The sequence below is a fragment of the Electrona antarctica genome (genome assembly GCF_951216825.1).
Source record: "Electrona antarctica genome assembly, chromosome: 14".
NCBI classification, from domain to species: Eukaryota; Metazoa; Chordata; class Actinopteri; order Myctophiformes; family Myctophidae; genus Electrona; species Electrona antarctica.
This window is the reverse complement of record NC_136795.1, coordinates 30,825,305-30,837,922: the sequence shown is the minus strand read 5'-3', so window position 1 is coordinate 30,837,922 and position 12,618 is coordinate 30,825,305. Positions and strand designations below refer to the sequence as shown.

The 12,618-nt window shown below is 42.0% G+C and overlaps 1 protein-coding gene across 1 annotated transcript; it reads right to left on the bottom strand.

Annotated features, from left to right (window-relative positions):
- Positions 1-9,845: 9,845 nt before the first annotated feature.
- LOC306936827 (tubulin alpha-1A chain-like) lies at positions 9,846-11,210 on the bottom strand (the record flags this gene model as incomplete). Its single annotated transcript, XM_079520451.1, has 1 exon — positions 9,846-11,210. The coding sequence occupies one exon, from the start codon at positions 11,208-11,210 to the stop codon at positions 9,846-9,848; it is 1,365 nt and encodes a 454-aa protein (XP_079376577.1).
- Between the last annotated feature and the right edge of the window lie 1,408 nt (positions 11,211-12,618).

The following is a 12,618-nucleotide window of genomic DNA, read 5'->3' as shown; positions in this document are numbered from 1 at the left end:
ATGGAAAGCAATAAATGGAAAATAGTAAATAGTTTATCCAAAGCGCTTTACATAGATTGTGCATTACATTCACCCATTCACACACAGATCTACATTACACCAATGGCAGGGGAAACCATGCAAGGCACCAACCTGCACATCGGGAGCAATTAGGGGTTCAGAGTCTTGTTCAAGGACACTTTGACACCAACTCTGGGGGAGCCTGGGATCGAACTGGGAACCTCGCGTTTGCCATCTGGACGCTCTACCCTGAGCCACTGCCGCACACACACACACACACACACACACACACACACACACACACACACACACACACACACACACACACACACACACACACACACACACACACACACACACACACACACACACACACACACACAGTTCAGGTGGTCCAGACACTACTTTGAGAAACAGTGGTGGGACTAGATGGATATGTGCTGAGGCAGGTACTGAATAACTGTGGTTTGTATTGTCTTTCTGGTGTGGTGGCGGTCTCCTCCAATGCTGATGTCACAACACTGCACAAAATGATGTATTACTAAATTATATGAGTGGATTAAAACAATGAATAGGATAAGTGCGTGCTTAGGGAGAGAGGGAGAGAGGGAGTTTTGAAGAGTTGTGTATGTGCTCCCCTCTTCTCTATACCAGGTCAGAGGTTAGAGTGTTCGCCCTGCAAGACTGGGAGGTCGGGGTTCCATCCTCAGCCAGGTCATACTAAAGACTACAAAAATGGGACGCAAATCCAATGGCTCCCTAGCTGCTTGGCACTCAGCATCAAGGGCTGGATTGTGTACTTGTCTTAGGGGATGTACTTGTACATCACCAAGCCGCCTCACGCTGCAGAAACAGGAGATAGGCTCCTGCCCTATGGGCCACATGGCGTGGCAAGGCTTACTTACTTACTCCCCACTCACATTCACAATTCCTCCACTCACCAACAAGTGACCATGTGAGCTGAATACATACATACTGGCTTATCCAGTCCATCGCCTGAAAGCAATTCAATTCAAGTGACAAAGTGGAGGCATTTTAACTATCATGCAATACAAACCACAATCGTAGCAGTGCTATACTACCACTTAAACCCTATTGTTGACCAAGGTCCTACAAGGGTTTATCCTATTTCCCCTCTACACCGAATCTCTTCAACGACTCCAGCCGATACACAAGCTCACAACGCATTGCATTGCTTGTAAATCTTCTACTTCTATTTTCCACCAACCTTTCTTTGCCACACGCTCATCTATTTTGAAATGCAGGTTCAAGTGGTTAAGATGAGCGAAAAGGTTGCGCCCTAGTTTTCCTCCCCTTATAACATGTCCAAGAAGGACCACTCAGGTAGAACTAACACGAGGTGGAGGCGGCTGTCACTGAGAAATGTGCAAAGCCAGAGGGCCCAAGCTGTCCCGAATAATCTGCAGAAAAATGCCGGGCACTCAGATCCCAGTGCAAATCCTGTTATCTCGCCATCAGTCAAGCACTAGTCGCAATCAAGGAGAATTCGCAAAGCTTGTCCCGTTGCCAAAGTGGAATGTTGCAGTAGCCATGCAGGGCAGCGTTGCACGTATGTATACCAGCTGTTCGTTTACTTTGTTGTGCACCAGTGTTGCGCAGTGGAAATTACAGATATACAAGCTCACAACGAGTCACATTGCAGTGCGTTTTGAGCTTGCCGATCTCAGTTTGATTTATGATACGTAGCTTGTGGAGTTAGTTCAGATATACTCGAGGGGTTTCATGCCGTGCTCAAGGGCGCATTCATATACTCAAGGGGTTAACATGCTGCATTACTATGTGGGTGTATTCAGTGTGTGCAAGACCCACATGTAATTCGCTGATGTGGCAGTCAGCTGACCAATTGGGTGGGCTATTTAAGCTCACTAGACTGCATGCTCTTCCTGCCTTCCTTCTGCTTATGGTTCCTGGTTGTTGTTATGTGATTTGCTCCCACCACCACCCCAGCACCACCGGTGGGCTCTGTTATTTATGTTCCCCATGGGGTTTTTTATCTATCTCCCTGCTCTTAATGTTTAATGATGGTGTTTGATTGTGTTGAGCAGGGAGAAAAATGTAGCAGAGCCGAACACCAAGATAAAATATTATATGCACACTTGTATTCTCATTCACAATAAATATTGGTTAAATCTATTCGCGAGTTGTCTGACTGAAACACTGGTTAACTAGAAAAAGTGCCCTTCTGGGCACAGGTCTCCACCAGGAGGATAGGAGTGTGTGTGTGATGTTTGGCAAAATGTTTAGGAGCAATATAAACGTGTGTGTGTGTGTGTGTGTGTGTGACACGGCTTGGCCTGTTGTAGCGCCACCATGAGGCTGATTTGAAAACTGTCAAGTGGCATTTCTTCCAAAGCCTAGTGGGAATATGCATGCAGTTTCACCACAATCGGATGCTGCGTTGAGTAGTTGTGGCGATTTGTACAAAACGGGTACAAAGCGGGCTACTCCTGAAAAGTTTAGAAGCCAATCGTAGCCAATGAGGGTGGATTATGAGAAATCAAACAAACCCGTCTTGATCACATGACTATGAAGAGCATGTGTACCGATTTGCGTGAAATTTGGATAAAATCTGAAGGAGTAATATTCGAAAATGTGTTTTACATATGTCGGCCTCCTGGTGGCGCTATAAAGAGCAGATGTGAACAATTCCAGGCAAAGGTTTTTCCTTGGCCTCTAGGGAGTTGGCATACAAAGTTATCCACAGATCTGTGCAGTTAGAGGTAAAAACACTTTTCGGCCAGTTATAGCGCCACCATGAGGCTGAGTTGAAAATGTTCATGTGGCATTTTTTCCTCTGCCTAGTGGGAATGTGCGTGCACAATTTCACGGAAATCACACAATGTGTTCATGATTTGCAGCATTTTGTTTGAAACTGAGCACTCCTGCGAACTTTGGAAGCTAATCTTAGCCAATCAGGATGGAGTCTGAGAAATCTGAAAGACCTGTTTCGTTGAATGGTTCTAGAGAGACTGTGTACCAATTTGCGTGATGTTTGGACAAAATATGTAGGTGTACTGTCCAAAAACTTGTTTTGCACAAAGCGGCCTCCTGGTGGCGCTATAACAGGCCGTTCTGGAAATGTTGGGGCAGAGGTTCATCGTTGGCATACAGTGTGTGTGCAAAATGTGGCATCGACGGGTTTAACGGTGCCGGAGATTAGCTGTTCACAGACGGACGGACGGACGGACGGACACACACACACACGGACGGACTGCAAAACATACTCTCTCCCCATGCCTTCGGCCTGGTGGAGACAAAAATGAAAGGATAAGAATAGTGTAGCAATGGTATTTGGATTGTTGATGTTTTAGCTTTTTTGCATTGGGTATTCAAAAATACAATACACTACAATACAATACAAACTTACTTGTACATCTGCTGTTTTGGAACATTTTTGAAAAACATCTTGAGGCATTGTAGTATCGGCCTCAGGTCTTAATGGGTTAAGACAAAGACCAAGATAGAAGAAATTTGTTCATGTTATCAGGTCAATGATAAAGCAAGATCAAGCAAAAAATATAAAAGCAGTGTTCTTTTGCAAAACACTAATCCTCAAAACACACTAATCCTCAAAACATTTAAACGACCTGCTCGCTCACTGACGCTGTACGTGCCTCTGCTTCAAGTACAGCTGATACTGATACCGTCTTCCAGAGCTCCTCTGAATGACAGTATCAGCTTAAACCCGGCCTAAAAGGTCAACGCTTTCACTAACTCGAGCGATGATTTGAGCCTAATTTGTGAGTAAGCCCTTACTACTAGAGCTTATAGTGTGTGGGATTCCGATTGGGGCTTTAGGTCAGAAAAGTCGATCCACCGCTACTGACAGACAGCTTTTTACTCAGCCTAATTTCTCTCATAGTTCCATTAAACTCTGTACGACAATTTTAGGCCTGTGTCTGTGATCGTCGACTGGAATATCACGCATGTCCTTCCCTCTGGTTATTTTTCCTAGCCGCTGCAGGTCTTTGAACTTTAAGTAACTATATGTTTGAGTGATGCCTTGATTAAGCTCAGGTATGTTTTCGGGCCACATGTGGCACCTAATGAATAACAGGCAGTGAAATTTTACTGTACAGTTATGCAATCCTTTCACCTCCAGGAAATAATGTTATTACACTGTGACGGTGGTCCCTGGTTTCACCAGATTTCTGCTGTCAGTCAATCTCCCCTGATCTCAACATAGATACACATATGGATTGCTGCCGGCTTCAACAGTGTGTCTCTATTCCACAGTGAATGGCTGTTGTGCTGAACACAGCTCGGGATAGTGTAGGTCAAGTTAAAATCTGACACTTTGGCATAGTAACATGAGGTCACATGTTGGAAATATTGCTTCAGTGCTATTGAAGCATATAGCACATAATCGTATTTTTTTAACCAGACGCTCTTAACCCAGAGCGACTTACAGTAAACAAGGACATGACAAGGTAATACATCAAATGCATAGATATATTATATGCATTTGCTGTTATTTTTAAAACTCATGTACATACCTGCTAGGCTGCTACTATGCTATAATTACGTATGTCCACTATACTCATATTAGAACACACAATTTGACTAGCTTGCCAAAAGAAATTTCCCTGCACTGTTATTCAGTAAATTTATTTTTACTGCTGCTATAGTATTGATGATTTCTTGTACAGTATGTCTTGATGAATTGAATACAAAGGACCACAATGGAAACAAGCCACTGACCTGGTATAGCATTATAGAGGGTATGCGCATGCTTAAAGTGAATGGCACATTGAGTGGCAAATCGAGTGGCAAAGCAACAGGCAAAGTGAGTTTAACATTGTTTAATGCAATCAGATAGGACTTTTCTGTTTGCATGTATGGGCAGTCAAGGCCAGAAAGTAGTTGTTTGCCACTCAGTAGGTGTTCCTGCATAACTTCCGGGTTTGATGATGATGTCACGCGTATACCCTCTATTGTATAATGTACCTCTGTACTCTGTTTTCTTTTCGTTTTGTTTTCTTTCGCTTACCGTCTTTGGCTAGCAGTCCCCAGGGACTACCTATAACAAATGCAAGGATACTTATAAATAATTGTTAATATACATTGAACTTAACCTTTTACAGGCATGCATGAATATTTCAAATATACATGGTTTTGAATGCTAGACATTTACAAACATTCAATTATAGGCCAATATTGTACTTGAAGTACTGGCAATACATCTAGCAACTTCTTTCAATATTAATGTTATCATGGTGCAGTTCCCTTTCTTGTAGGACCACCTTGTCAAAACGTCTCATTTTAAGCTATTTCCATATAAATATATGAAAAAATATATGTTTAGATATGGACTTATTTAAATATCAGAAGTTGTCCCTTGTCTGTTGGGACAGCACCTTTTAAACATGATTTGACTTATTGCTCCCTCTAGTGGCACATTTAGCTTCCTACCGTTTTAACATGGTGGAACAGTATGTCACATACTTTTAAGAGAATTGTCTCTCAGCAAAAACGTTAAAATTAAAGTTAAAATTAAGTTTGAACCGGCACCTAGGTTACAATGTAGCCTGGCAGCGTGTTGCAGGTTTGATTTGTGTGTGTGTGTGTGTGTGTGTGTGTGTGTGTGTGTGTGTGTGTGTGTGTGTGTGTGTGTGTGTGTGTGTGTGTGTGTGTGTGTGTGTGTGTGTGTGTGTGTGAAAACTACATTTTCAGAAAGAACAATCATCTCTAATAATCATAATCACACTCACCGAGATATTTCCAATAAAAAAGAAAGTAAGAGCCTAAGTAGCCTTGGTCCTCAACTAGTTCCCAAGCCATGTGGCCCAAAGGGCAGGACCCTATCTCCTGTTTCTGTAGCAGGAGGCAAGTATACCCCCCTGGACATGACATGGAGATGCTAGTTTGTCACAGGGACTTAGTTACCCCCAATCCAACCTTTGATGCCGAGTGCCACACAGGGAGCCTTTGCGTACCATTTTTATAGTCTTATGGTATGACTCGGCCAGGGAATGAACCCTGACTGAACCCTGTCCTCCTGGTCTCAGGGCAGACTGAGAGGTCACAAGGCCACTGAGCTGGTAGAAGTAAAAGTCAAACTCCACATTAAACTGTTTGATTGTCTGATTTCTCTTTTGTTTGCCGTGTTTGTGAATTAAGCAGTTTGGACAGACTCTACACGGCTTCGCCTCTGAGAAACCACGTGGTATGAACATCATCATCATCATCATCATTTACCGGTAATATGAACATATATGATAGCATTATTGTCAGTGTTAGTAGCTTCTGCTAAATGGATAACTAAGACAATACACGATTACACAGGGAGCCAAACTAGTTTGATGTTCAAGGTACGGTTGATGATGATGATGCATTTATTTGTATAGCGCTTTTCCAAACATAGGGCTTTAGATGTTAAAAACAGCAAACAACAGTGGCCTGTTTTGAATTAAAAGCTGGATCTCTAAAAATGTCCGGAGGTGTTATCGCCGAAACAAATAAATAGCCAGGGAGGGAGGGGGGGGGGGGGGGGGGGGAAGCTCAGTATATGAATGTTTAATCTGAGCATGAGAGCTTTATTGTCATCCACATTTTGTCTCTGTTATAATATAAATAAATTGTTCCAATAATAGTAATATTTACAGAAGGCAATGTATCCTGTTATTTTTAGATATTTTGTCTGTCTTTTCTTTTGTTCAAATATGTGTTAAATTTCACTATATTCCCATAGTATCATTGCTTTAGACTATAGCAAGTTAACTCTGTTCTGATCCAATGTGTCTCTCCAGCTCTTTAACTCTTTTAACAAACTCTTTCAATAAACAAACATACTTTGATTTAAACATAAAGAAATTAAAATAGAAAATCTAACCCGTGTGAAGTGAGGGGCGATCTGTTTACGCAAACACTCAAAATTGTCCATTCATTGTCAATGGGATTTTATTTTATGTGTAGGACGTCAGTACATCATCATGACGTACATTATGACATCATCAGACACTATAACGTAAAATTCTCCATTCATTGTCAATGGGAATTTGTCTAGGACAAAGTTTGTGAACATACACTAAAAGCTGGACACTCAAAAATAACACTTATCATCATACATCACATTGCTCACACATTGGGTACACACATTGCTCAGACAATCAAATCATCGTTATGGGGTACAAAGTACACACAGACACACAAAGCTGGTCATAGGAGGGGCTAGCGGCCCTCAAAAGATTGCTGGAAAGGTGAAAAACAGGAAATGTATGAAACACTGATCCACTGCAGGGTAAACAGACCTCACCTTGTGCTTCTTGAGCTGCCCTCGTCACCTTTGACCTCTTCATGTTCCTTACAGCCGGGATCGATCTGTTAAATCTGTTAAATAAAAGAAGAAACAGGAACTTTCTTAAGCCCCGATTAGCTGATCTACAACTCACAAGCTTTTAGATCGTCTAGTTTAGCTATTTTTGTCTCAATCTGACCAGAAGCAGGGATAAAACACATCCCCACGGTGATAAAAAATCACACCCGTGTGAACTGAGTGGTGCAAGGTCTTATATAGTCTGATCAGCTATGTCAGTGACGTCACACACTAACCATAGCAACCATGCTCGTTTTTTTGGTACGAACAAACACGGGTACACGGGTACAAAGCCAGTTGTTGGAGTGGTTTGCACCACTCAACAAAAGAATGGCCAGAGGGGGATATCAAAAGCAGGAGACATGATCCCTCCCTCCAAGGTACAGACCCCGTAAGGGTCTATTTGTACCCCTGGGGGTACAAATCTGAAGTTGAGAACCAGTACCATAGTCTCCACTATGGTGACCTGAACCTGGCATTGTGTGCTTGCTTGGGTCCTTGACTTTATAACTCACTAACTCAGTGGCTCTCAAAGTGGAGTCCGTCCATTTGGTTTGACTTTATAACTCACTAACTCAGTGGCTCTCAAAGTGGAGTCCGTCCATTTGGTTTGCTTCTATTTGGACTTGGTAAATTAAAATAGATTTTACAGTATAAATTGGGGTCCCAGGGATAGAAATTAAAATGGTTGAAAATCAATGCTAGACCCGTAAAAATTGGCATATCCTTTCAAATGGGGGGTCCGCTGACTAATAAGAGTCAATGTGTGGGTCCTTGACATGAATACGTTTGAAAACCACTGTTCTAGTAGTCAAGGTGGGCATCAGTCACACCTCTTAACATCCTCACCCTCGGCACCGAAGTCCCACAGGGACATGAACCGAGCCCTCCGCTGCACTCCCTATACATCTATGAATGTGTGGCCAGAGACAGCTGCAACACCTCTGTCCAGTTGGCTGATGGTGCAGTGATGCATGGTAGGCCTGGTCAGTGATAATGACGAGGAGGCAGAACTGTCACAGAGGTGCCAAAGAAATGGCCTCTTCTTGAAAGTCGGGGGGAAACCAAGATGATCATGCGTTTTCCGCGGGAAAGGCAGAGAGGTCCCACACGCCACCCTCTTCCCGGCGGCTGTCAGAGCCATGAAAGAAATACACAGACAGTAGGAAGAAAGAGAGAAACTAAATAAAAATTAAATAAAAATATATTCCTGTACAGATTGCTCAAACTGATATTTCACAATGTACAGGATATATATAAATGTATCTGATTCTGTATATACATGCTTATGATTTATTGCGCATTCTTTAAATCCATACACTAGGATATAAACATTGCTCATGGGGCCTATCTTTATCTGGGCCTTATCTTTATCTTATTATATATTTATACTTTTATTTTTTTGTTATGTTATGTTACGTTATGTTGCCGTTAGCAGACTATTGTGGACCTTACTACACTTGTATTTCACTGCTTATGTCTGTAATAATTAATGACAAATAAACCCTATGGATTCTTCATTGTTTTGAGACAGTGACGGAATAAATAGAACAGGAATTGGAAAAAAACATTTCTGTTACTGAAACAAAAGTAAAAACTAGGATTGTGTTTACAAAACTACATTAAACTAACTGAAATCATAAGAGAAAATGTCCTTAGTTTTTTAGTCCTTGTCAGTATTTAATAAGGGCTAGTAATGTGGGTGGATATGAATGTATCTTCCAATTTCTTAGATGGATGTCATCTTCTGACCTTTCTGAATCTCGCCCCTGGTAAATACCCCATGATGAAAATAAATTCAGAAAAGAAGTCAATTCAGAAAATAAAAACTAAGGTAAACTAGCAAACCCACTTTAAAAAACGAATTAAAACTAAACTGAAATTGAAAATGTAAAAACAAAACGAACTACAATTTTACATTTTAATTTAAAATAGCTGACAACTTCAGAGGATTATATGTTTTATTATCAACCGTGAGTTTTCTAAGGTCGTCTGCTCTGGTCTGTAAACTAGGCAGAACTAAACAGACTGATTTTAAGATACTTGAAGACATTCAACAATTGAGTCTGTTGTGTGTACTACTACTCTTCAGTGATACTAGCTTTTATACCAGTATTTCAGTTACTTGCCTAACATTGAATAATCTATGTTTTGTGGATATTGTAAAAAAATATGTAATTATTATTCAACTGATGGCTATAAGATACAGCTTGATATTCATTGATGTCCAAAACTATTATTATAATTTTAATGAAATTAAAAGAACGCTCAAGTGAGTTATGATATTCTTATCAAAAGCTCTAACACATAGGCATCCCTATTTTGCGTATATCATTATAAGCTAAACTTTTAGACAATAATGAAAATAACCGATCTACTGAGTATAAGATAGAGCTAAGTATAAGATAGAGCTTAAGTGGTTAATTGTAAAACTCCACAGAGACATAAAGAGTGACCAGAAATATTGATCTATAAAGTAAAACAAAACATAGTCCAAACATCCAGCAACTTAATACTCTTCCTGTTCGTCTCCCTCTCCCTCACTTCCAGCATCGAGGGAGTCAAGTCCAACCTCCTCGAAATCCTTCTCCAGGGCTGCCATGTCTTCTCTGGCCTCCGAGAACTCTCCCTCCTCCATCCCCTCGCCTACGTACCAGTGAACGAAAGCACGCTTTGCGTACATCAGATCAAACTTGTGGTCGAGCCGAGCCCATGCCTCAGCGATAGCAGTGGTGTTGCTCAACATGCACACGGCCCTTTGGACCTTGGCCAGATCTCCACCAGGCACCACGGTGGGCGGCTGGTAGTTGATGCCGACTTTGAACCCAGTCGGGCACCAGTCCACAAACAGGATTTTGCGGTTCCCCTTGATGGTGCTGATAGCTGCGTTGACATCTTTGGGCACCACGTCACCGCGGTACAGGAGGCAACAGGCCATGTACTTGCCGTGGCGAGGGTCACACTTCACCATCTGGTTGATTGGCTCGAAGCAGGCATTTGTGATTTCGGCCACCGAGAGCTGCTCGTGATAAGCCTTCTCGGCAGAGATGACAGGAGCATAGGAAACCATGGGGAAATGGATACGGGGATAGGGCACCAAGTTGGTCTGGAACTCTGTCAGGTCAACATTAAGAGACCCGTCAAAACGAAGGGAGGCTGTGATGGACGACACAACCTGGCCAATGAGCCTGTTGAGATTGGTGTAGGTAGGATTCTCAATGTCGAGGTTCCTGCGGCAGATATCATAGATGGCTTCATTATCCAACATGAAGGTACAGTCCGAGTGCTCTAGTGTGGTGTGGGTGGTCAGAATAGAGTTGTAAGGCTCCACCACAGCAGTGGACACCTGAGGCGACGGGTAGATGGAGAACTCCAGCTTGGACTTCTTTCCATAGTCAACAGACAGGCGCTCCATCAGGAGTGAGGTGAATCCTGAGCCCGTTCCACCTCCGAAGCTACGGAATATTAAGAAACCCTGCAGACCGGTACTCTGATCAGCCAGTTTGCGGATTCTGTCCGACACCTGGTCAATGATCTCCTTGCCGATGGTGTAATGTCCACGGGCATAGTTGTTGGCGGCGTCCTCTTTGCCGGTGATCAGTTGCTCCGGGTGGAACAACTCTCTGTAGGTCCCGTTGCGCACCTCATCAATGACCGTGGGCTCCAGGTCGAGGAACACGGCTCTGGGGACGTGCTTTCCAGCCCCGGTCTCGTAGAAGAATGTGTTGAAAGAATCGTCCGCTCCTCCGATTGTCTTGTCACTGGGCATTTGTCCATTGGGCTGGAGACCATGCTCCAGACAATAGAGCTCCCAGCAGGCGTTGCCAATCTGGACACCCGCCTGCCCTATGTGGATGGAGATACATTCGCGCATGTCTGTATGATTTAGTAGCGCTTAACCAAGAGATCTTGTTTAAACAGATATTTTGAACTATCTTCCCCTCAGGATTTCCAACTGAATCCTACTTATTCGTCCAAAAAAAGGTTGAAATTATATTCATGTACACCCTACAGAACATTATAAACGCTGACAGAGCTCTAGTCTGATGTTGCCCCCAACACAAACCATTGCTTAAGAACGACGATTTATGCAGGTGTGTCCTGAATTTACCATTGCACGAAGGGGCACAACAGTTAATCAAACAAACCGATTGAATCTATATAAAACCTTTACGATAATGGATAAATTAATACAATTATCAAATAATCGATCCCTGTTTTGGGCATGTCATTATATAAGTGAAATTAGTGCAAATAGCCACGTTGCAGATCTGTTACTTGTGCAAGCAGAGCGCGCAAGTACTAGTTTCGCCCGACGATGCGTATGCACCGTCCCAGCAAATGACGTAATGACTACTGACTACTGAGCTAGCTATATCAGATATACCCTGACGTAATTTGCTGGGACGGTGCATACGCATCAAGAGTAACCACAGTATACCGCTAATCAACTTACAAATTACATATACATAGGAAAATTACCTCTAATCTTCTCGACACTAAAACATATCGTCATTACGTCACCATCAAAAAACAATTACATTCTGGCATTGGGTCCTTTAATCCATATCTTTATCTATAAAAAAAGATTTTTATAGATAGAAAGTTCTACACTACTTCATAATACCACTTTTTTACCTGCAAAAAGTAGGTACGTAGCAAATAGCTAAACCTAATAATTCAATATTTCAATCGTTCTTTCAAAGAGAAGCTGAGATTTGACAGTTTGTAGCGGTCGACAGTACTTGCGCGCTCTGCTTGCGCACTAGTAGGCCATTTATGGCCTACTTGTGTGCAACAAGCAAGTAGGCACTCGACAGAGTGCAGTTCTAGTTTTCACTATTTTGGAATGACACCATTGTTCGACCATATAAAATAATGTTTAAGTGGTTAATCGATTTGTTTTATATTTAAACAAAATTGCACTTCTCAATTACTTGATTAATCAACAAACTAATCAATAGAATAATGTCTAGAAAATAATTTGGTAGAGTGTATTGCTGCTGTTTATTGTCTTACCTTCTGAGGTGGACAGTAAACTACTGTACAGTAAACTACTGTACGTAAAGGTAGGGTAAGTGATATTTGTTCATTAACAGAAAATGCATTTTCAGGTCGGAATACAAAATTTGTTACACAGGATACAGGCAAATGTTATGCTGATAAATGGGTACTTTCTCCTGATTTGCTGAAGATTGGCCACCCACCTGAAAAAGTAATGTAATATTTAATGTTTATTAAACCTTGACAGACAGACAGCTCTGCTGCTTAGCGGACAGTGT